The 24035-nt window shown below is 41.6% G+C and overlaps 1 protein-coding gene across 2 annotated transcripts; it reads left to right on the top strand.

The window, feature by feature from the left end:
- The first annotated feature begins 14897 nt into the window (after positions 1 to 14897).
- On the top strand, positions 14898 to 22519 carry pgap6 (post-glycosylphosphatidylinositol attachment to proteins 6). Of its 2 annotated transcripts, none has more exons than XM_076098370.1 (13): positions 14898 to 15066; positions 15628 to 15811; positions 15955 to 16156; positions 16719 to 16846; positions 16925 to 17190; positions 17300 to 17640; positions 17759 to 17858; positions 18267 to 18381; positions 18787 to 18926; positions 19233 to 19411; positions 20138 to 20284; positions 20384 to 20500; positions 20581 to 22519. In XM_076098370.1, exons 1-13 carry the CDS (start codon positions 15003 to 15005, stop codon positions 20908 to 20910), a joined length of 2313 nt encoding a protein of 770 aa, XP_075954485.1. In that variant the 5' UTR covers positions 14898 to 15002; the 3' UTR covers positions 20911 to 22519. The 2 variants fall into 2 exon arrangements, with proteins under 2 accessions (XP_075954485.1, XP_075954484.1); XM_076098369.1 differs by having other exon boundaries at positions 18784 to 18926.
- The last annotated feature ends 1516 nt before the right edge of the window (positions 22520 to 24035 follow it).

The following is a 24035-nucleotide window of genomic DNA, read 5'->3' as shown; positions in this document are numbered from 1 at the left end:
CTGGGTTTTGTGGTGGTCACATGGTATCTTAAGCCGATTGATTTCACTGTGGATCAGGTGCAGTGCCCAGAAGGAGATTGGACTTGATTAGTTTTATTAAGCTGCAATATGTGTTTGGTTTTTATGACCACGCCATGGGTGATACTAATGTGCAGCAGCTGTCTTGTGTTATGACTACTACTGAATGACTGTTTCCAATGTCTTAATTGGACACAAGACTGCAGCCTATAAGTGTGTGGTTTGTTGTCCAGTTAAAATTTGTCACCACTTTGGTCCAAACTGAAACATCTCAACAACTATTGGATGGATTGCCGTGCCTAGAGGATAACTGTGACTTTGGTGATCCCCAGGCTTTGTCTCCAGCACACAATAAGGTTGATCTTTTTGGTTTTCAGTGAAATTTATCTACAACTATTAAATGGATTGCATGAAATTTGGCAGAGACATTCATGTGTTGTCCCCCATGAATGAAACCTAATGACTTTGTTGATCCTCTGATTTCTCATTTAACGCCAGCAGCAGGCCAAAGCTTTCACCTATCCAGTGAGATATTTGAACAAGATAGCCTTTGCACAGCTTTTTGTACACATATTCATGGTCCCCTGACTTTTCCTCTAGCACTATCTAAAGGTTCAAATTTATGGTTGTAATATAAGTGAAATGTCTTGGCAGCTATTGGATGTCCACCTGAAGATTATTTGAAAAAAGGAGATCCCATAACTTGTTTTGTAAACTTTAACCTGTTAGCACTGCCATTTTGAGCATGTTAGCGTACAAATGTTAGCATTTAGCTCAAAGCCATTCTTCAAGAAGTCGCTAGCTTGTCTTGCTATGACCGTCTCAGGAGCAACAGTGTTGTGTAGCCCTTTCCTTTTGTTATGACTACTACTAAATTAGTTTTTCCTGTTTCTTAATTGGGTGAAAGACTACACCCTACAGGGGGTGTGTGTTCCTTATGGTAGATATTAGTTTTTTGTATTGCTATGTTAACTTGCTACCATCCTCTTGGCCTCTTCTCTCTAAACCAAACATGGAGCGTGTTTGATCTAAGTGATCTAATGAAGGTGTAAAGACGTCTTTGCTACCAAACATGGCAGTGCCTATAAGTCCATGAGTGTTGCTCTCTCTCTTCAACAAATATCAACATCCAGTGCCAAAAAGCCTGACTTAATGTTTATCTTTGTGACCCAGTCCTGACCCGCTCCATTAAACCATCAGGGGTGCAAGATTTTCTCAAAGATGTCTTTGGTTGTAATTGAAAGTGATAGAAGTGGAGTATATCTTTAGTACTCACCAGACCAACAAATGGCACAGCATTAGTTTTCGCCGGAGCCATTTTTCTTGTTGGGATTCAAAGAGGCTTTCTTGATCAGCAGATCTTAACATGACGGAATCCTTTTCATGTGGTCCGGAGAAAAGAAAAAACTGTTGTGTTGTTCCACCGCAGTTTAACCCCTTTTACTTGTGAAGTAATTACCCTGTGTGATTAACACATTATTCTCATGAACTCTGTCGTACTGTTGTGGTTGCTCAGAAGTGATGACTTTATTCTCTTTCTTATTTATCCCCTACACACACATACACACACACACACACACACACACACACACACACACACACACACACACACACAATTAAACCACCATCCCCTTTCCCACTGAGATTGTTGCAACTGTTTTCACTTTAATGACTAAACTGATGCATTTTCACATCACCCAAACACATTAGACTGCTTACACACTCTTCAGATGCAACTATGTCTTTTTACAATGTGAAAGCTGTTTTTGGCTGTTACTGTCGTGGTTTGGTCTTGCTATAATCAATTTGTAGTTTTGGTAAAAAAGTCACTTGAGTTAAAAGGAGTAAGAAGCAAAGGGAACAAACCAACCTGGTTCATTCTTCTTGAAAGGCTGCACTTCTGAGAGTTTGGCCCGTCTGCTCCTTCAGTCGACTTGAAGCCTGTCATACAGTCTGACGCCACACGACATTATTGGCAGTCGTCGCTGAGGTCATTTGTCCTCTCTCTGACAGATGGAGGGATGCTGAGAGGAAGCGAGGCACACCCTCCGAATGCCCTGGCTGATAAGTGACCTCATTACAGCTCCTCCGGGCATGTTTTTCTTATTCACAGAACACCATGATGACGGCTGGCTCCCCAGGAGACCTTGGCTTTTGAGCCGTGCCAAGCATTTGGACCTTCGGAGAGTTTTTCATTACTTGGCTCATGGCACACAATCAGTTTCCAGGGCTATCACTATCAGACTGAAACATTTACATATACATGGAAATTCACCAAATCTTGAATCTCTCCACACTCGTTGTTTACAAGCACATTCTTCACTCTCAAATGTTCTGTTTGAGTGAACTGGAACAAAAGCGAGGAGACGACAGCAGGCCTTAAACATGTTATGTAAGTCTCCTTTATCTGCCCCTCACTCACCCACAAACACAATACATGCAAACGCCCCATTGTGTTTGTGCCCAGAAGCCCTCAGACTTTAAGTTGCAGTGCTGCAGCTGAAAGTAATTCTCTCTCTTTCATTCTTTCTCTCCTCATCCTCCCCTGTGTCTGGATAATGTAAACATCAAGAGGGAGGCAAAATCTCTGCCACCACTACCTTTACAGCTGATCTGGAGACAGGGCTACACTGACCGGGAGTCTGAGCCTGACACAGGCTAATGTACACAGAGGGCTAAGTGCGATTAGTGTTTGACTTGTTATGTTGCAACATTTTGTTAACAGTTTAAACCTATCCTGGAGCTTTTCCAGCTCAACATCAACATTGTTGTTGCAAAACCTTTTTTGTAGATGTGCTCCATCCTGTGTTCCAACATGATTACCTCCCTCATCATTCTCTTGAAACTTTATCTAAAAACTTAAACGTTTATGTGAGAAGGTTTTCAGAAAAATAATGTCTAGATTCACAATATGACTCTCTGGGTATCTGTGAACCCCAGAGGCTAGGCGAAGATCAATAAATCAGGATTACAGGACATTTACAAGCAATTTATCATTCATGCTCTCCAGAGGATGAACCATTGGGATTTTAGACCCTCGATGAGATTTCCGAGGACAATCATCAGGTGAATCACGATATACTCAAATTAATTTCCATCATGTCATTTTATTGTGGCTATTCATGGTTCCCAGAAGACTTCAAAGCAAAAGGCTTATTGTCATTTGCTGAACACAATCATGCTCATCAGGGGAGGATCCTTTGAAAATGTGATTATTCCACAACTTACCTTTATCCTAGTGACACCCTGAGGTCAAACTTTAAAGTTTTAGCTCCCCTAACAACAAGGCAGTAAGAATAGTGTACTACTGGACAACGACAGCTCTACTGGTGGGGTTTTAGACTTCATGCATTGTTTCACTGTTTCATGTCACAGTCATGCAGCGACTTCCATAAAATCTCTAAACGCACACTAGCATGTTACTTGAAGCTCTTTAAAAGCCATTTCTCACAGAAATATACCCCCACTCATTCCCAACATCTCAAAAATGATTTGCAACCCCAAAATCCGAAGGCCAACCCCCCCCCCCCCCCCTCTCTCATTTCTTTCTCTTTTTTTTTGAACATATTACCTCCATATGTGTCTGAAGGAGCCCCATGGGGACGGAGCCAAGAAGAATATACTGCTGACGGAACACAAACATTGACTTCATCAAACATCGTGAGCAGCGTGCTCTGATGCTCTCCACATGCTGACCTGGCACTGGCAGCCATTTGCTAACAGCAACATCTTACCAGCGAAGCTCTTTATCTTTTATCTTTTATCTTTTTATGACACATGTTGTTTAATAATCGGAGATAAGGAGGTGGATGGAGGTTGGTCATGCAGCTTGCCATCACCGTTGAGGTAACATGTCACCACATAGCAGAGGGTTTGTGTTTCCTCAGGCCTTCCCATGATACGGTAATCGAGTGATAATAAACATTTAATGTGTCAATCAAATGTAAATGCTTCGTGAGTACAACGGTGGTGAACGAAATCCCAGAACCACTCTATAGGGTCTCATGTGTTTTCATTTAGTAACCAGAGAAACGGCGCAGGGGGAAGAATGAGACAGGACAGAAATATTGAGAAAAGAAAAAAAAGGGAGCGTAGTAGGAAGACGGGGTATAACTTTCCCTGCGTGATTAACTTTAAATCTCAGGTACCGCACTCATTCTCGCTGAAACCTGTATTTCCTTTGGCACCTGGCCAGAGGCTTTTGACCTTGTTCACTTCTCTTTCTCATGTCACTCGGCAGGCGCTCGGTTGTGACCTTTAAAGCAATGAATACATGTCTCTGGAGAAAGATCACTTACAGAATGCCTTCACAGGCCTTGCAGAGAAAAATCACCCAATCAACAACAGCTATATTTCACGCAACCATCAATGTGTCCGGAGCTGTAAGTCCTTCCTCAGTGCTGACCTCCAACATTAGGAATGTGTGATTCACCAGGGGAGGAGAAGGGTGGACTCTGGTCCTATCTAGCTAACTCCAAGCTGCACTGCAACAGAGCAACAGGTCGATCCGGAGGAATCCTCCTCCCCAGACGTCTAACGCCACAACATACACGGATAGAGCGAGGGGGAGACATTGTGAAGAATTTGGCAATAACTGCCTTTCTGAGTAGCAGGGGAGCTATGAAACTGCAAGGGGTTTTTATTGTGTAGCATCAGAATTCCAACAAAGTTGACATAAGCCTGAAGAATATTGTGCAATGACACTCTCCAAGTAAAAGTCTTTGAGGGCAAATTTACCCACTAGTTGTGATTCAAAACTGGGATTTTGACTGATCATATTTACTCATAATTGATGATGTTGATGTTGAAAATAGCTTTTTCAAATCACGCTAAATTCTGACTTGGCAACATATTTGGCAACAGCAAAAACACCGGCTGCTGCAGGCAGCTGTTTTCAGTGAAAACAATTCGAAAGACCGACTGCACACTTCCTGCTCGGCACCAAACAGCAAGTAGACAAAGTTATAGCTACTAGCTGATGAACATAGTGGAGCATTTAGAGAAGCATTTAGCAGCTGAAGGAAAGCAAAACAGAGCTGGAAACACTCAATCTTTTAACTAGAGAGTGAATTTTTGACTTATAATTGTCAGATGACCACAAACCTGACTCTAAATGAATGCTAATGTTTCTCCATGTTTAAGTAGACAACCGTTGAATAACATAACTGCAATTAAAACTTCAGTATAGTGTTTTCAGCTTGTTGCATTATCCCCAAGTGGCCAAAAAAAAAAATCAATCAATGCAGGTTTAAAAAAGAAGAAGAAGAAGAAGAAGAAGAAGAAGAAGAGGGAACATCGATTGTCATTCTTCAAATGAGATGCAGCATTGATTGAAACACTCACTTCCCCCCAGTGGTATCACTATTGATTGCTATAAGAATGCCTCAATGGAATTTTGTTCTTCAAGGTAACGATGCAAACTGAGGATTTTTTGTATCACATATACAGTGATGGGTTACCAGCATGTGTAATATGCCATGACACGTTGGAGAGGTCTGATGGGGCAGTTAGTGACGTTTCCAAAACAAAGCAATGCATGTGAGTGACAAAACTACCTGGAAACACTCGGCCGTCAAAGTTAAACACAAGATTAAACAATGTCACATAGTTCAGCAAAGCATACCTGCTTTTATTAGCCTTATATTACATTAGCCTTATATCACAAATTTGCTAAATTAGCTCATTTGTATAGCTATTAATATGAGGCTATAAATAAGATTTACTTGACTTGCCTATACTTAACTACTTAACCTCTCCACCCCCACTGGTGCCGGTGAAAGTCCATTATTACAAACACATGTTGCATGGAAAACAATGTGAAACCCATCGTGTACAGCAGAATCCAGAAAGATGTAAAATATTCAGTACTATGCCTGTTTATGGAAAGGTATAAAAATTATATAAAATATGTGCTTGATGATATCACTGGTTGGTCAGATGTGTTTGTATGTACACTGGCAGGAGCATTATATAAACACCTATTTTTTCTCGTGTACATAACAGTCCCGTCGCTCTTTACCTTTATTTGTTCAGCTTTGTTGTCCTTGTCCCTAGCTGTTATTTAAATTCATGTGTAAGTACATCCAGAGAGATGAAAAATAAACTGAGACAAATTCCTTTTATGTGCACACATACTGAGCAAATACATCTGATTCTGATGAACAATATCTAAATGAACCAGAATCACCAGAATTATTTCATGTGGTGCAATTTGCAATTCGAAGGAAGGAACGGATAGAAGGGGGTTTAAAAAGCTCTTCATTTTGGCACCGGCTGCTTTAGCTCCTCCTAACCCGAGGCGATGGAGACGCCAGAGTGATGCCTGGTCGTCCTCCTGCGCTCCGGGAGGAAAAATCCTGTTTAACGTCTCCACAATAACATTCCCTGGGGTTATTTATTCAGGAATGTTAATGTGCTTGGAATCTACTGGCCCCTGTGGCCTCTGACACAGGCTCCTCTGGGCTTTCCTATCAAGCATTCGATCAGGCCCAGCACAAGCTCTTTGGTGCCGCTGACATCTGTTTAAACAACAAAGATTGATGCAGCAGGAATCTATTGATGACCCTGCAGTCAGACAGCATGGGCTATCTGTTGGTGCACAATGTGCATCTCTGTTTTAGCTTTGCCCCAATTGACGTTGCAAATTGCACTTTGATACTGTAAGCTTTCCAGTGGACACTAATGGACTCCATGGTATGCCTCTCACGCACTGTAAACTCTGTGTTTATGTGCCTTCTCAGCTCTGCGATCTGTGTTTTATGTCATGGTTTGAAAACACAACACAATTACAGGATGTAAATGGGCCTCTCCATACATATGAGATCCATTACGTTTCCACACTCATTTAATCTCTCTGTAGGTTCCTAAATAGAAACAGATGCACAGAGCCGCGTGATCGCCTAACTAAAGATTCATGAGCAGCGGGAGTTATTAACTAACTGTTTCTCTTTTAATCTTGGGCCTTTTTGCATAATTTTTAAATATGTCAGTTAGATCCTTAAAGGAATCGTTCAACATTTTCGGTAAATATGCTTTGCGACTAGTAGATTGATACCATTATTTTATTTGTACAGTAAATATGAAGATACAGCTAGCAGCTGGCTAACTTAGCTTAGCATAAAGACTGTAAACAGAGGGAAACAGCTAGCCTGGTTCTGTCCAAAGGTAACAAAAATACCCACCAACACTTCTAGCTCTCAAGTTTTTTGTATACTGTACATTTGACAGGTGAAGCTTTCCACACTTGAGAGCTTATTTTTTTGGGGAAACCATTGAGTGATTTCTGGCCTATAATTGTGCTGTAAAGTTCAGGTTGATTGGCTTTGTTTGTACATGAGGGTCTTTCCACAGACCATGAACCTGGAGGATTTCCTGGCCCAGTGGCCTCAGGTGTTATGCTGTTTTTCTGACCCTTGACTCGATGCATGCAAACACACACACGCCACGCTTCAGGCTTATTCACTGGGGAATTAGGCTAAAATATCTATTCCTCTATTCCCAGGAACGTGTTCTCTATGTGTAAGAGACTTCAGGATAAATTCAATCCACGTGAGTGAATGTTGTTTGACGTTCATGTCTCTGCTTTTCACGTGGTTTGGCAAAAAAAAGAAAAAAGTAAGGCAACTCCCCTATTACCCCACATCCTCTTTATGATTCTTAGTAAATCACACTTAACAGCCCTGACAGATGCAGTAAAATCCTATCTGCTCATAATTTAAGCCTTTCAATGACACAATTTGACCATTTTTATAATGTTTGAGTAAGTTTATGATTTCCCTAAAACTGGAAGTAAGAGGCCCCGACTCATAAAAAACATAATTCTTTCTCTGTGTAACATTTTTTATGCTCACCCTCGACCTCATGTCACGCTGACCCCAGGGTTACTCTGAGCTACCCTGAGAACACTTGCTAATACGTGGGTAATGTTTTACGGCCACCCCCCTGGGCTCACAGTACCCAGATTTTTTTATCCTCTCGTCATTCCAACTTCCCACTTGCTTTTTCATTCCATGGACTTTACAAGAATGTTGTGTCAAGTATGACATATTTGCTGTCAGTGTTATGCCTCTCTGATGAAATCATGGAATGTGCTCGCAGCAGTAGAGCATGTTTGTTAAGAAACCTGGAGAATTAATGGCCGAAACTCTCCTATAAAATTACAGAAAAGATTATGATTCATAAGATGAGATGACCTCAGAGTGTTGACTTGGGCTCAGTTTCCAGGGTTTGAAACTTAATCTGTACTCTTAAAAAAACAGAGCTAATGAATGAAATCCCAGAGGAGCGGAAATCAGGCTTGATTGTTCAACCTCTGAGAATGTCATCAAATATCTGAGCGCTTGAATGTCTGCTGCCATCTACAGGTCTTTTCAGAGGAAACAAGCTATTTGATTTGAGTTGGCTGATTCTCCTGAACACATCAACTACCAGATCATGTCAACAGAAGCTATACATTATGAGCAAAGGTCAGAGAGTGTGGCCGAGCAGATGTCTTGTCTCTTACAAAGACCTTGTTATGCTGCAGCAGACAGCGAGTGTGGAGGGAATATTAATGCTTCATCTTGTGTCCATTAGAAATAAAGGGGAATCAATTTAAAGCTTTAACAACAGCTAACGTTTCAGATATATTTATGTGCATAAACATTTATTATTTTAGTGGAAGGGAAGGTAATAGTTAGTCTAGCACTAGGACCAAGGGACAAAGTCTATAAAAAGAAGTGGGAAGCTCACCTGGGCTTCTTCCTGCACTTATTAGACTCACCTGTGAGAGCAGCTGAGACCAGCCTTTGTTTGATGTTTGATTTTGTACGTTCCTTATTTGACAATATGTTTAAAATCTCAGTTTTAGAGACATTTTAGAACCATGAAATCTTTATTTTAGCTCATATTATTAAATTAAAGATTTGTTGATTAAAAAATGTGCTATTTGTTTGATTCTTCATGTTCGGTGAGGGACTTAAACATGCAGTGATTGCTAAGGCACATCAGCCAAGAAACAAGGTATGCTCAAGCAGATCAGAGATGTTTTAACACTTTAGTCCTTTTAATACAATATTAACATGGTTCTTTATGAATATAGATTTCAGTCACCGATTGGGGGCTTGTGTTCCAGTCTAGCAAGGTGTATAATTTGTTTTTACATTACATGTGTTTTGTAAAATGTTTCTTGTAAAGGTTCCCTTTGTACACCAAAGTGCTCCTGTTTCTATTAGATTTTAATCGAAGACACTACGAGAGCAGCCAACAATTTTCTTCAGACCCATTCCCTTTTAGTGTGCCGTTAGCTAATCAATTAGAGGAGCCATTTCCAGATTTATTTGTTTTTGTGGGGCTTTCAGCTGTGTGAGGGGGGGCTGAGTATGATATTGGAGTAGCCATCTTGATGATTTCTTATTTCTTAAATTATATTTACGTATATATATAAATCCTACTTCCTGCTGCAGTCTTATACTGGTCTCCACATAGCAGCTCCAGTAAAATGAACCAGGGGATTCTGTTGCACAGTTGAGATCTAAAGGTGACTGAACTGAGTTTAGCCTCTAAAGGGAGGCAAGGCGATAGGCTAAGTAATATTTCATCTTCTAAGTCGCACGAGAGATGGAGATTCATTCATTGAAACATGGTTCTACCCTCCTTTGTATTTTTGTTGTAATTAGTTGCTATCTCTTATTTGTTGTGTTAATATTTGTTTTGTGGGACAGTTACTACTGTGTGCTATTTGTTGTGTATGATGTCAATTATTTACAAACTTGACATGAAGATATTTAGTGTTTTTCTGAGCTTCCTCCCAACTGCAGTGTGTATGTTGTGAGACTTATGCTTAATGGTATGTCCATTGCATAATTATATATGTTAATTACATTCTCTTTAAAACAGTTGGCAATGAGCTTGCTGATTCTCAGTCATAGCCACTTGGCTGATAACAGCTTACACAAAGGTCTCCACCAGTCTGTGTTGGATGCAGCGGTGTTTGTCTCCCTCTAGCAGTGGCCAGTGGTAAAACCCTCAAAGCTTTCTCCCACAGTCTCAAAGCTTTCTCCCACAGTCTCAAAGATGCCTCCCACGGTCTGACTTTTTCACATAAAACTAACTTTGCCCTCTGAGGTCACAGCTTAGTTTTCTGTAAACTGATGAAGCATCATAAACTTATTTTCAGTCATGCATTCTGCTAGTTGCTTTATCTTTTTTCTCAGACTGCCGCTGTCATCTATTTGTATTATATACTCCTTTAACAATGCACTTAATGCACAACTGGTCTTATCCTCAATCATTAAGGACGCAGGAACCTCCCATAACCGTTGCCCTGATTTTGAAAGGCATCAATATGGGGCAAGATGACGGATGAATAAAAATAAATCATCTATTTGAGTGTGTGGCAGATGTTAGCTTGCTAACTATTTGGCCCGTCTCCGTGTCTAAAAGTGGACTGTACAACAGCACAGACCTGTTTCTTATAGGCCTACAGTATATCTTTGAGGGACAGTTCACCCCAAAATCAAAAATACCATAGATGAAACTGCTCACAACAAGGCCTGTGGATTATTTTGACTAACTGGGTCATGATTTCTGGAAAGAGACATTGCTGTTGAGTTTGTGAAATGTTATTTGGCGCTTTGAACACCACAAGCCGAGTGCCATATAATCCCATTAAATAACTTACTCCAAAACAATATTGATTGATAAATAGCACATGTAAGAGGAAAAGTATGTATTTTGGATTTTAGCAGAACCATCCCTTTTAAGCACTTCCACAATATGATCCAAATTGTCTCAAAACACATTTTTACATGGCAATACAATATATATTTTTGCCATTGCCTGCATCTACTGTACAGCCAAACCATCTGGGCTTTTAAAAATACATTCCACTTTTCTTTGTCAATTAAACTTATTTGAACAAGTAGATATATACATTTTAAAACAAAAACCTTAATCACCATAATACTCCCAAATGAATGAACAAACACAGAGGTTGACATGAGGACATTTAAATTTGATCCCAGGAAAAGTTACTCAGGGAGAGATTTAGTTAGCTAGGCCTATGCATATCCTAAATTACATTTTATACAACTACAGGTTTACCGCCTTTAGTTACATGCTGATGGTTTTAATATGTAGGCGTGGCCTACATGATCAATTATAAGTAATACATAGCCCTACTCTGTCTGGAATCAAGGTTAAACATATAAAGACAGGCTAATAAAGAGATTGTTACAGATTTAACGTGCGCTTCACATCACAAGCAGCTCGGTGCGCACAGGTGTTGCCTCTTCACGTGACTGCTGGTATGGAACTCACACCATTGTTTGAGGACTACACAAAGAGCATTTCCACTTTCCAGCAACACATTCTGTACTACACACCATCAATACCTCAGCAGCATGAATGGCGACAGCATGTCAGCAGGTACAGGTGATCTGTCGTTCCAGCGTTTTCACGGCTCGTTCTGCGCCTCTGTGGCACGTTTGTCATTCGTGACCACGGTTTGTTGTTGAGTGTTCAGGAATATAACGTGTGGGACTTTGCTGTAAGTGTGGGAGATTTATGATTGCGCGGTTTCCCCGCTGTCGAGTCTTAACTTCTCAGAGTGGAATTTGGAAAGTGACTTTACGCACAAGCTCTTCTCCATAAAAAAACCAACCGATCGGAGGACTTGGAAGTAAAATACGGCGCGGTGGGATGGCAGAGGAACTCCTCAACGATTCCTTCCCAGATCTGACAGAAGTGGAAAATAAGGTTGGGATGAAAACACCGGAAAGTCTTCTGATTTGGATGAGGGATGCTGCGGACTGCGAAGATGGTTGGAGGTCTGATGTGGTCGACAGGGGAGACCGCAGCTCTGCCTTCAGCGATAGCTTTTCTGCCAAAATAAGCATCTTAAAACAAGAGATGGTAAAGACTCCTATTCTGTTCTCAGCATTGAATCTATCATAGACGATATGTAATTATGCATTTACCTAACTGGACAAAATCTTCTGTTTTGTGGTTTGTACTGCCTGAGTGCGCCTGCATGCCTGCCTGCGTATCGTTCCTTGTTTGGCAACTTGCACAACTTGTTTCATGGAATAACTCCTCTGTTTATTCTGATGACAGACGAATGTTTTTCTCTGAACTGCAGAAATGTAAAAACCACTGCTTTCATTTCGGAGCCACTTCACCTGCGTATTATTTATTTCTGATGACAGACAGTGTCACCTGTCTCTTCACCACACCCTTCACCTGGCGTCTCTCTTATTCCTCTCAATTAATTTCACACATTCTGTTGGGATTCCTCTGCTCATTCTCTGAACACCTTTTCACCTTAAGTTCCGCCAACATCTAATTTATTTTGCTCTTTTGTTGTGCTTTATGCTTTGTTGTCAAATGAGTACACAAGCAAGGGCCTCACTAGTGAGTGTGTGTGTATGATTTATGTCTGATGGCCTCTGAGAGAGGTTAAATACACAACTCTCTCTCCCATTACACATACCTGCAGTGCACACACACACACACACACACACACACACACACATATCAAGTTCCCTGATATATACTTGCATCACACTTATCTAACTCCTCTCTATTCTTGCAGAGGTGGCTGCGTTCTGCCGATGTAAAGATTCTGCGCCAGCTGGTGGCCGTTCAGGAGGGTATTGAGGCCATGCGTTGGCTGATGGAGGAGCGGGGGGCCTTAGCCAGCCGTGGCAGCAGCTTGACAAGCAGCCTGAGCAGCCTGGTGACTGTGGAGGAGCACGGGCTCTCGATGTCCCCTTGCAGGTACAGTACAGTTTAGGTTTGGCAGGTGTACAGGCACCTGTTCTGATTGAAGATGTGCGCTATTTAAAATCGGCATTTGCATTGCCGAAAGTGTGCAATACGACAATATATGCAGATAAGTGACCTATAAACACAAATTGTATTATAAACTTCAGAGTTATCATATTTGGCATGTTCAGTGTTCAAAAGAGAATATGTGTCATTAAAATCGTGTACTTTTCATAGGATAGCCTACAAAGTGCTGTTAGAATACACAAACCAGCAGTGTGGTTAAACTCTTGAACTTCGCAGTGTACATTCAAAAAACAACTTCAAATCTAAAACAAAAAAGTCTAAAATGTACATCACTGCTGCATTTTGTTTGTCAGTCAGATTCAGAATTGCAGCAAAAACTTGAAGAAACTTAGATACCTGAGACGTGCATGATGTAGATTTAAAGCATTTTCAGTTTTAGGACTCAGGCTTCGGCTTAGTATTTTATATTATTGCTCCCACAGAGAAAGTCCAACTCAGGATTTGACTGAAAACTCTGGCGAGGAATCAGCGGATCACCCACCACACGCTGATGATGGTGAATCAAACCACAAGAGCTACTTTGACATGCCGATCCCAGAGTCTACTGAGGAAAGACCTCCGAGTCCTTCCACCTTCAAGTTTGAAGTCAGTCGTTCCGCACATGGCAGCCGTGGTCGGTCATTATCTGGTCTTGCCAACTGTTTGGTTGTTGACAAATCAGAAAAGTCCCAACCACAGGACTCGGATGTAGCTCCATTACAAGACATCAAAGGCGATGCTGGCACCATCAGAAGAGCTCTCCTCAGATCTAACAGGGCAAGAAGAAAAATGAATAATTTTTCCCTCACTAAACAGTCCGGAGAGACACAGACGGAGCACCAAACTCAGGAGAGTTTCAGAGCCCTGCAGCACAATACGATGGAAGAGGAAGAGAGTGCGCCTAATAGAGACTCGGCTTTGCTGGGCTATGATGCTCAGTGGTGCTGGGTGGAGTCACAGGACGATGTAATGTTTCTATGATCTTCTATAAAGCAACATTTGAATGTATGATGTTTGGTTTGAAGCTATTCCCCTCAACAGTTTACTGCCAGTAATGCAGTGGGATTTAAAATGCACTTTGACACTGATGAATGAATGATGAATGATGCTTGAAGAGGAATGGGCCCCTTTCTCTTTTTCAGTACTCATTTGCTTTTTACATTAGGATGTACACTGTTTAGTGTGTGTATTTTAGGTGTTCCAAGAGACAAAAAACACTTTTATTAACAATTAAGGACATTGCAAATATGAGGAAGCTCTACTAGGAAATATCTAAAAATGTTATGTCCTTGTCTAATACATGTTTTACACACGGGTGACTTGAATTGCAGAGATACTGATCTCTGTTTTTCCTTCTTTTTCATTTAAACTGAATTTCATTTGATTGTCTTATGTTATTCATAATAATAGCTTATAGCTCATATATTGTCCAGTCTCTCTGACCTCTTTCACAGTTGTGGATATAAGGCAATGAACCTGTGAGTATTTTAAAGATGGTGTCATTGTTCTGCTGCGATGATGAGCCTAATATGTCGGTTGGTAATACACAAGACAAAAATAGTCTTTATTAATGCTCTTGCTCGTCTCACAACCCAAACAGCAGAGAAGTATGAATGCTGAATGAATGTGTGTTATGTGTAAACATAAAATTCATTATAATGTAACAGTAAACAAATTTAAAAATAGACATTAGTGATGGTGAAATAAGTCCTAATCGTGACAGCTATACACATTAAAATGAAGGCATTTCAGAACTGTTTCTATAAGACAGTGTTGCCTTCCATGGTTCTCTTAAACTTCTACTTTTAAACATTACCATTATAATTAACACGCGCGCTGCATTCATGGACTAATATGTGTTGTACCTTATTCACTGCTGTGCATTATGTTTTGCGTCAACAAAAAGTTGTTGTTTATGTCAGTTAATAATATTTGAAAATTATCTATTTTAAAATTACACAAATTATAAATGAAATGCCATTTTGTTCTCGGTCGTTCATGTGAATGATGATTATTTTTCCGACGGACCCAAAGGCAGCACGTGACGTCATGTATTTACATAGAAATCCAGGAAGTGCTGTGCATGGAGAACGACTTCTCCTCAGCGATAGATTGGTGTGACGTTACAGGTGGTTAAAGGACGATGTAATGGTTCAGACACTCGTGAAGGAAACATGGAGTTTTGTTTTCTATGCGGTCTCCTTCTCGTCGCCCTGACGACTCGGACGTTAGCAGACGGTGAGTGTTGTTCAGCACGAGAGACGAAGACAGAGCTAACTGGTCCTAGCATGTTTGCTAACTGTCTCGACGTGCGAGTTTAACGTTACCTGAAGAAACGTTTTAGTCCTCTCATGCACTCACGTTCACATTGTTCAAGAGACATGTCTGTCTTCACTATGATGGCATGAATGTGACAACGTGTGTCTTTACAGTATGTATCAGGGAACCATTCTACTAATTGTTTATCTAAGTTAATAACAATAAACTGTGAGTCGACTGTTTCATATTGACATGCAACAAAGTCAGTGCGACAGCTTTTGTTTTGTATTTATTCTCATTTAGTGTCTTTCTTTCTCTCTCTCGTCTCTTCATCTCTCTGGCTAAATTTCCCCAGTGTGTTATTTTTAATTAAAATAATATTTTGTATCATTAATTGTCTTTTATCACATACATAGATCATCGTACTTGTATTTACAAACTAATAACTTACTGACTAATACAATATGTATATCAGAGTAGATTACAAGCGGTAAAACTTTGTTTGTGCCCTTTCATACAATGAACTCTTATCCCCTGAAGATGGACAGGTGACATTTGTCTCCGAGCTCTCGTCCAAACCGGCTCAGAAGTTGTCCAAGTATGGCTGGTACGGGAACGTGAGGCTGCAGAGGTTTCACATACCAGAGGAAACGGCCATCGCTCGCTGGCTCTTCTCCGTCACCAAGGGCCACACCTTCCACTGTGGACAGCACAATGTCACCATGTGAGATCATGACAACGTCTGCCCACTTTCTACTGTGATTTATACTGTTGTGACTCCTCGTTATCTCTTTTTATACTTCTTCTGGATTTACTGCAGACGCTTTTATTTTGTTCTTTGAAACTCTGTCTCTCGCTCTCTCGTAGCCATATTCGGTATGGTGCCCCTCCAGTGATAAACCCAACAGGGACGGTGTTTCCCAACGCTACACTATGGAGCCCCTGTCTGTCTCTGATCCTACCGGTGACTTCACAAAGCTCCACGACCTTCAACCTCTCCAATCCTGCTCCCGGTGATTGGTACGTTGGGGCCCACTTGCCTGAAGATGATGGGCGCATCGAGCAGAAGGTTTGTGTAGAGCCGTATACAGTGTGTGCTTTTTACTTTTTGTAACTGTTTTTGTTGTTATGAGTCCTGATGAAGATTTCTTTCCTCTGGACATATGCACACAAACAGTCCTCCATTTAAAGTGCTGCAATTTTCAAGAGGACCGTTTTGAAGAAAGATGAGATCACTTATTTTTCACGTCAACTTCATCTCTCCAACATATTTGTCTAAAAAAGACATTTGTTTTTAATTGAAAGGCCAAGATAAAGTGTCAATATTCATATCATACTCCACTTGTAAATTATCCTTTTACCCCGACCTGTTCCACCGGAGCAGGAGGTCGGTTAATTGTTGCTTACATAAAGTAGCTGAACCACATTCTTCTGCTTCTTCTCTTTTTGGCCTCCGTTCATGTTTCATAATTTCAGCAGGTAGTGCCGGCTTATTTACCGAACAGCTGGCCTTGAAAGAAACCTCCTACTTACATTTGATCTTATATCTCTGTAATTGTATTTTTTGTGTGTATTTGTCCCCCATTGTTCTACATTGTTTTATTTTATTTTTTTGTCTTTCTCTCTCTTAGGGCTTTCCGTCTTGCTCGTACTTCTTCCAGCCTCAGCTATCAATCAGGAGAGCGGTGGACACGCCCATTTTACCGCAGGGCACATTCCTCCAGCAGACCACAGCGCCTGACAGACCTGCCCGCCTTAAGTAAGAACTGTCCGTGTGTGCATTTATTCCTCTTATCAGTCTGTAAAAGTCCAGTTGATTTATTTGTGTCTGTCTCAGGTTGTACGTTCCACAGTTTGCGTCCTCTCTCTCCGTCTCTGTGGCCGACTGTTCGTCAGAGGAGGGGGCCGACGGTGGAAACTGTTCGCTGGTCCTCAGGCTCGGCTCTACCTCTCTACAGAACCGCCCGGTAACGGTGAACTGCTCAGGGATCGGCTGCTCTGCTGCTCTTTCTAACCCACCTTGGGATACCTGGGTACGAGTTGTCGTGGAGAGCGGCTTAGACAACCGTACTGTGAGCTTTAGTATCGTCTCAAACACCACAGGTGAACACAGATGCACAGACTTCTGTAAACAAACATTCCACACACTATGTCTCTGTTCTACTCCACTACCAGTGTGTGATATTTATTTTAAAATATGTGTCTCCCTCAGTGGGGTGCAAGCCAAAAAGCGTCGGCCTCAAAGTAGATGATGACCTCAACATGCTCCGAGGCAACCGCAGCTTCACCAACTCAACATCAGCTGGCAACGACTCCCTCATTACAGACGCAGTCACCTTAAGCAACGACTCAGCATCCCTGTTCACCCCGTCGTCGGCGTGTGTGTGGAGCATCCCGGTGCTCTACGAGGAGGTAGACGTCCTGTCGCTCCGATTCACTCCGGCCAGTGGACCCAACATCAGCGTCACGGATACACACCCCACGCTGCTCACCTACCCGCTGTACGCACACGCCACCGGAGGTACACTCAACCTACAGCTCACACTCAACTCTGTGAGTACTGGTGAAAGACTACACATTCACTCATACACTATCCTGATAAAAGCCTGTTAGATTTGAGAGTGTCAGGGTTAAGCTTACGTGCTGTTTGTGTGTGTGTGTGTGTGTGTAGACTAATGTAACCCTGGGAAACACTAGCAGCAGTGTGGTGGCCTGTCTCTCTCCGTGGGCTCCGGTCCTCGAACTCAACGACTCTCAACCCTGTCGCACAGGTAGCGCAGATACCCAGAATGATTCTTTCACTTTTACACTTAGGAATTGATGCATTAGACACCTGGAAATACCTGCAGCAGCTTCATGATTCAGGTAACATTAAGATAGAATAGGAGAAAATAGGGTTGTAGGATTGATGATGAATAACACACTCGGAGTAGCAAACAAGTACAAGTTAAAATATACATTTATGAAATAGGAATATCAGGTGTTTTCCTGCCTTCTGCTAAGGGCATGCCTAGATAGGTACCAACTCTGCTATGACTTAGAAATAGTCACGGTAGAACTTCTAAGCTCTTATTAGGAAATAGGTCTCATTGAACCCTGTAGAGAAAAATATATCGTAAAGCTTGACTTTGCATTCTGAAAATACAGTTTGGAAACACTTCTCTTGTGTGTATCTGCAGCTTTGTTTGGAGGGTACAGTGTTCAAGTGAATGCCAGCGTTCCCAAAGCTGTGGTCCGGCTGCCTTTTCCTCAGTCAACAACATGGTACCTCACCCTGCAGCTTACATGCAACAGGTAACACACACACACACACACGCTAATGCTGCATTTCTATCTGCGTCTAAAAATGTGTATCTTGAATGTCTTCTACATATTTTCTGCACCTATGACGGATCGGGATAACACTACTCTCAACAGACAATAGATGTTTTTTAAATTCACACACATAGTAAATTCACCTATATGTGCTAAATGTTGGGAATTAAAGTGCATAAAACTAGGTTGTGCAGCGAAGGCATTTGTGACTGGCCGTGTGTTTTAATACGTAAAGTGTGTGTGTGTGTGTGTGTGTGTGTGTGTGTGTGTGTGTGTGTGTGTGTGTGTGTGTGTGTGTGTGTGTGTGTGTGTGTGTGTGTGTGTGTGTGTGTGTGTGTGTGTGTGTGTGTGTGTGTGTGTGTGTGTGTTTTTTTCTTGCAGCAGTGACTGTGGTAATATATCATTGGTGTCTGTGGTCCCGGAGGTGTTTATCAGTGCCTGTGTAGAGGACTGTGGGACATACGGTGAATGTAGACTAATGAGATCCTACAGCTACCTGTACGCTGCCTGTGTCTGCAAGGCTGGTAAGACTCTCTCACTCTCTCTCTCTCTCTCTCTCACTCTCACACAAAGATACTTTTCTTTGACTTAAATAACTGAAGTAACTCTCTTTGCTTAACCTAAAATAAGAAGTGTCCTCACTGTATCCTTTCTTGTAATTTACTGATTAATTCCGCTATGTGTTTATTTTGATTTCAGTGTGTGTGTGTGTGTGTGTGTGTGTGTGTGTGTGTGTGTGTGTGTGTGTGTGTGTGTGTGTGTGTGTGTGTGTGTGTGTGTGTGTGTGTGTGTGTGTGTGTGTGTGTGTGTGTGTGTGTGTGTTTTTGCAGGCTGGAGCGGTTGGGGCTGCACTGATAACTCAACAGCTCAGTCGTACCGTCGCCAGTTGACGGCTACTCTGCTGCTCACGCTCAGTAACCTGTCCTTCCTGCCTGCCATGGTGGTGGCCATCAAACGCTGCTACATCACTGAGGCCTCCGTCTACCTTTTCACAATGTTCTTCTCTACGGTAACGCACACACTCAGAAACACACACACACATGCATACATAGCCATGTTTCTAGAGTACTGTTCATCTTCTATAAGTATAACGTTATGTAAGAGAGAAGGATCTCTTCTGAGTTTACCTTCTGTCAGTCATTAAAGGTGTTGTTTTTGCCACTGACAGGTTCTGATAGTTATTACAGTGTCTGACTTATGGAAAGAGACTGAGAAGTCTCATTCTGAACGAGGTGACTTTTTGCTGGAAGACAACAGTAGAAAGACGAGTGTTTTGTACAGAAAGCGTTTATTGTTATCCAAAAGATTTTTAAAGGAATGGCTTAACATTTAGATGATTTCAACAATGGGGATGAGGCACTTTTAGTGAACGTGGCGTTACATTGACGCTGCACAACTTACCTCGCAGCTTAAGCATTTAGTTAACTGACTTTAGTAGAAATGCTGACGGAGCGTGTCTGTTTACTATGTATTGCTATTAATAGAGTTGTTGGGTAGAGCCTGTGATGGCAGATGACTTCAGTTAAAATCTAGATCAATCCAGATCACACAACACACATTTTAAGCATTTTTCCCATTCTGGATTAAGCTGAGTTATATTAGTCCTTATGGGCACATCACATCTATATGCATGTGTGATATGTGACTGTGGGGAAGGAGAGCCTTAGTTCTGATTAAGGCAGTTTTGTAGCATTCAGAGTAATGTGTGTTTTTTTTCCTCCTTTTCATATTGTAGTTTTACCACGCCTGTGACCAGCCGGGTGTAGCAGTAATGTGCATAATGGACTACGATACCCTACAATATTGTGACTTCCTGGGGTCGGTCTGTTCCATCTGGGTCACCATCCTGTGCATGGCTCGCATCAGAGACACATTCAAATATGTAAGACGCTGACTATTGCCTATTTTCACACTGAACTTAAAATGAATACATTTGAAGTGCTATGATTTGTTCGTAATCGTCTTTCTCTTGTGTGTGCAGACTCTGTTCATGCTCGGGGCTCTGCTCATAGCCATGTCGATGCAGCTGGACCGCAAAGGCCTGTGGAACCTGTTGGGTCCCGTCATCTTTGCCATACTGTGCATGGTCACTGCCTGGGTGAGACATCCAATAAAAGGGAGTTCATGAAACAGTATCTGATGGGAATATGCTGCTGACGTCCTCTTCTTTGTTTACAGGTGTACCGAGGAGTGCAGCGACGTCATTGTTACCCGCCTTCATGGAGACGCTGGGTCCTCTTCCTGATCCCCGGGGCAGTCTGTGCCCTCGTTGGGGTATGTTTGTACATCTTCACTGAGACAGAGGGCAACTACTACTACACACACTCGCTGTGGCACATCCTGGTGGCCAGCTGCGTGGTGTTCCTGCTGCCGCCGAAGGAGAAGAACAGGGAGTCGTTGGGCTGGAGCCGGGGCTGGAGCTGGGGCTGGGGCTGGAGCTGGAGACCCCGGGTTTGTGGGTACACTCTCTGTCAGAGCGAGAAGGATGAACTCTACACTGTCACATAGTAGGACAGGAGATGCTGTAAGGAAGCAAAGTGCACTGCAAACATTCACATAAGGTAAAAAGATATCAAGACTCTGACTCTTCAAAGTTTCTTAATATCTTGAATAAAACATTTAAAAATCAAATTTAGACCTATGTTCTCATAGGTCTACTATTTTCATGTTAAAATTTACAGATGGTTTGAAACTCTTCTTATATTTGAATGAAAAAGATCTGTGAAAGTCTAATACACACTCACCATTTAATCCAAATCAAATCTGCTGAAACCTTGAAGGTGGTCCATTCCACAAGCTGCGGTATGAACATTAAAACCTCCAGGTAGCAAACCACCTGACCTTTGACCTCATGACCAGAGGCCTGTACTATGAAGCGAGTTCAACGTACCGCGTTACCGCTCAGCGGTGGTCATCAGCTCGGTAGATCGACTGACTCGCGTGACAAAATGTCAACGTATACTTTTAGCTTCGCACTCTAACAGCGGCCTGTGTCTGTTGGTTTGAACCTGACGTTACCTCGCTCTTCGTAGTACAGGGCCCTGGTATTTGTACATATTGTGTATGTCCATGTAGGCGATGAAATCGATGTTTGAAATATTTATACGGAATCTCACTTTGTGGAGCTACTTTTAATCTTTATATTCAGATTATCATTGAGTCCACTGATAAAATATACAATATTTATAGTCGATGTAAACACTCCTCTCATTCTTGGATCTTCTTGAATTCAGTGCAAAAAAAATTTGATTTGAAAACTATTTCGACTTCTTGATCCATTTGCGATGGATGCTTGGTTATTAATATTAACTGCCATGTAGTTCAAACAACCTTTCAAATGGTTTGGCTTTGTTCTTTCTACCATATTACGTGGTCTTCATCAGCCAATGAAATGAGCTTGTTATCCTCAAAGCGTAATTGCAGAACAGCTTGATAAATTGCTGACCACGTGTATCATGCCTTCCCACAATCCACCTCTTTACGTACTGTAGGCCTGTAGTAGATGGCCCGATGTTATGTCCACCTTTCTTTTCTTGTCTGCTCTCTGATCATCTCCTGCTCTAAAACTCTTACTTTTTACCGACATTCATCCTGAAGCACTTTTATGATTTAAAAAGCTAACTCCGCTATGTAATGTACAAAGCCCATATGTATATGAGTGGCCACTATGAATGTATATTCAGATTGCTGTGTCCAGTGCCTCCTCTTGTCTTTATCTTTCTGTATGAATGTGTGTGTGTTTTGTCTGTTGCACCAGTGACGCTACTGAGCACTTTCCATACTTTATTTAATGTAAGACGTATGAAATATGTGTTGTCTTTTTCTAAGCGTCCCATGTATTGATGATTTTCTCATTATGATTTTGCACAGGTTCAAATCGGATGCTTCTGGCACACTTGCATAGCCTTCCTTTCTTTGAAATATTGTGTTTCACTCTTGTATGAGAGCGTGTGAATCACCTGTTTTAGTTGTCACATTTAATTAACACACTGGAGCTCTCATAGGATGAAGAAATAGGATGTTCGATGTAAAACATGATTTTACTTCCTTTATTGGTCTACTACTTTATCCAAAGAGCATTTAGCCCACCAAAAATAAATCTGTGGTATAAAGAGAACGGTTTCATGATTTTTATTTTTTTTTCCTCAGGGACTCACACACACACACACACACACACACACACTCTCTCACTCACACTTGTCACTCAACGAGAGTGGATGGGGCAGTGGAGGAAAGCGGATTATCATAATCCTCAGAAATATAGCAAGTGCTTGTTTGTTGGAATACACATTTTAGTGTGTGTGTGTGTGTGTGCACTTGTATGTGTGCTTGGGTGCCCATATATGGCTTGCCTCCATTAGTAAATCCGGCAGGCTCTCATGTCCTGCAACGCTGACACAGATCAGTGCTGCAGATCACAGCATCTAGCCTGACTGCTCATTGTTTTTCAAAATCGAAGCAGCAAAGTCCAACATATCCTGACTTTTAATCCCTAGTATGAACCAAGCTTATAAATACTGGATTCGGCATTTCTCATATGCAACTCAAAACTATATTTCATTAGATCTAAATGCCGTTCTTTTTAAAATTGCTCGTCAACAGTACATAACAAAGGTTTTCTATCTAACTCCAGACTTTAGACACAGCCGTAAAACACAGACTGAGTGCTCCTTATGATGAATAACCTGACATCTGTAAAATCGGTGGAGTGCCGCTTTAACCTGAATTGACACCTAAAAGGGAACTTTGCTCAGTAGTATTAGTAATATGTTATAAGTCCCCATATACCCTAATTATTCATGAAGACCTTGATTTCATGCTGGATTTAGAGCAGTGATTCCCAACCTGGGACTGAGATAAATCTGATCGGTTTTAAGATACTTAATAGGGGTAAAAAACAAAATAATGAATGTGTTGTCAACAAAATTATGTTTATTTCTTATAAATATTCTGTCCTTTTGAAATACTGGATACTTTCACCTTGTCAGCCCTCACGCGTATATACAACGGTCTGAACCCTCCCATGTTCACACTCAGCCCTTAACCTGTGATGAAGGGTAGACATTTGGGTAGACAAGATAAAAAAGGTTGTGACCCACTAATTTAAACAGGTAAATAACGCTAGTTACTTTGACCACATACAGCCAGTAGAGGGAGCCAACCCAGTAGAGGAAACTGCAGCTCCCACGGGATCAATGGAGGGAATCAACATCTGAAAGGTTATTAGATGATGGGGAAATGTGTAAAAATGAAATGAATACGTTCAGACACAGCAGCAGAAGATAAAGAGAACAGCATGTGCAGACAGATGTCACCGTAGGGAACAGACCTGAGCCAATAGCAGCGGGTTTGTCAGCTTCTGGAAGTTGCTGTCAAATGAAATGAGTGACTGGAGCTCGATAATTCAATATTACAAAGCCATCACATCTGGAGTTTAAGAAATGCTTAAACAAACCATTTAAAGGCTTTGTGCTCAAAATAGACCCAAGGGCCACAAAGAAACAGATCACATGAAAGAAAGAGAAGATGAGAACGAAAAGTATATCCACACATTCACAGTTTACCACAGTATGCAAAGCTGAGAGCAAAACACAACACTGAATGCCCTTGTGACATTTTATTGGGATGAAAAC

This window comes from Anarhichas minor, unplaced genomic scaffold, assembly GCF_050575085.1.
Source record: "Anarhichas minor isolate MPS153535 unplaced genomic scaffold, ASM5057508v1 ptg000024l, whole genome shotgun sequence".
NCBI lineage: Eukaryota > Metazoa > Chordata > Actinopteri > Perciformes > Anarhichadidae > Anarhichas > Anarhichas minor.
Note: the sequence above shows the minus strand (reverse complement) of the source record. Positions and strands in the feature narration are given on the sequence as shown.

Bases quoted from the DNA above. Each gene is read 5' to 3' on its own strand.
- pgap6 (XM_076098369.1), top strand. From the start codon at position 15,003: ATGGAGTTTTGTTTTCTATGCGGTCTCCTTCTCGTCGCCCTGACGACT. The intron at 18,927-19,232 runs GTAAGACTCTCT...GTGTTTTTGCAG, and splicing joins TGCCTGTGTCTGCAAGGCTG to GCTGGAGCGGTTGGGGCTGC. The intron at 20,285-20,383 runs GTAAGACGCTGA...TTGTGTGTGCAG, and splicing joins TCAGAGACACATTCAAATAT to ACTCTGTTCATGCTCGGGGC.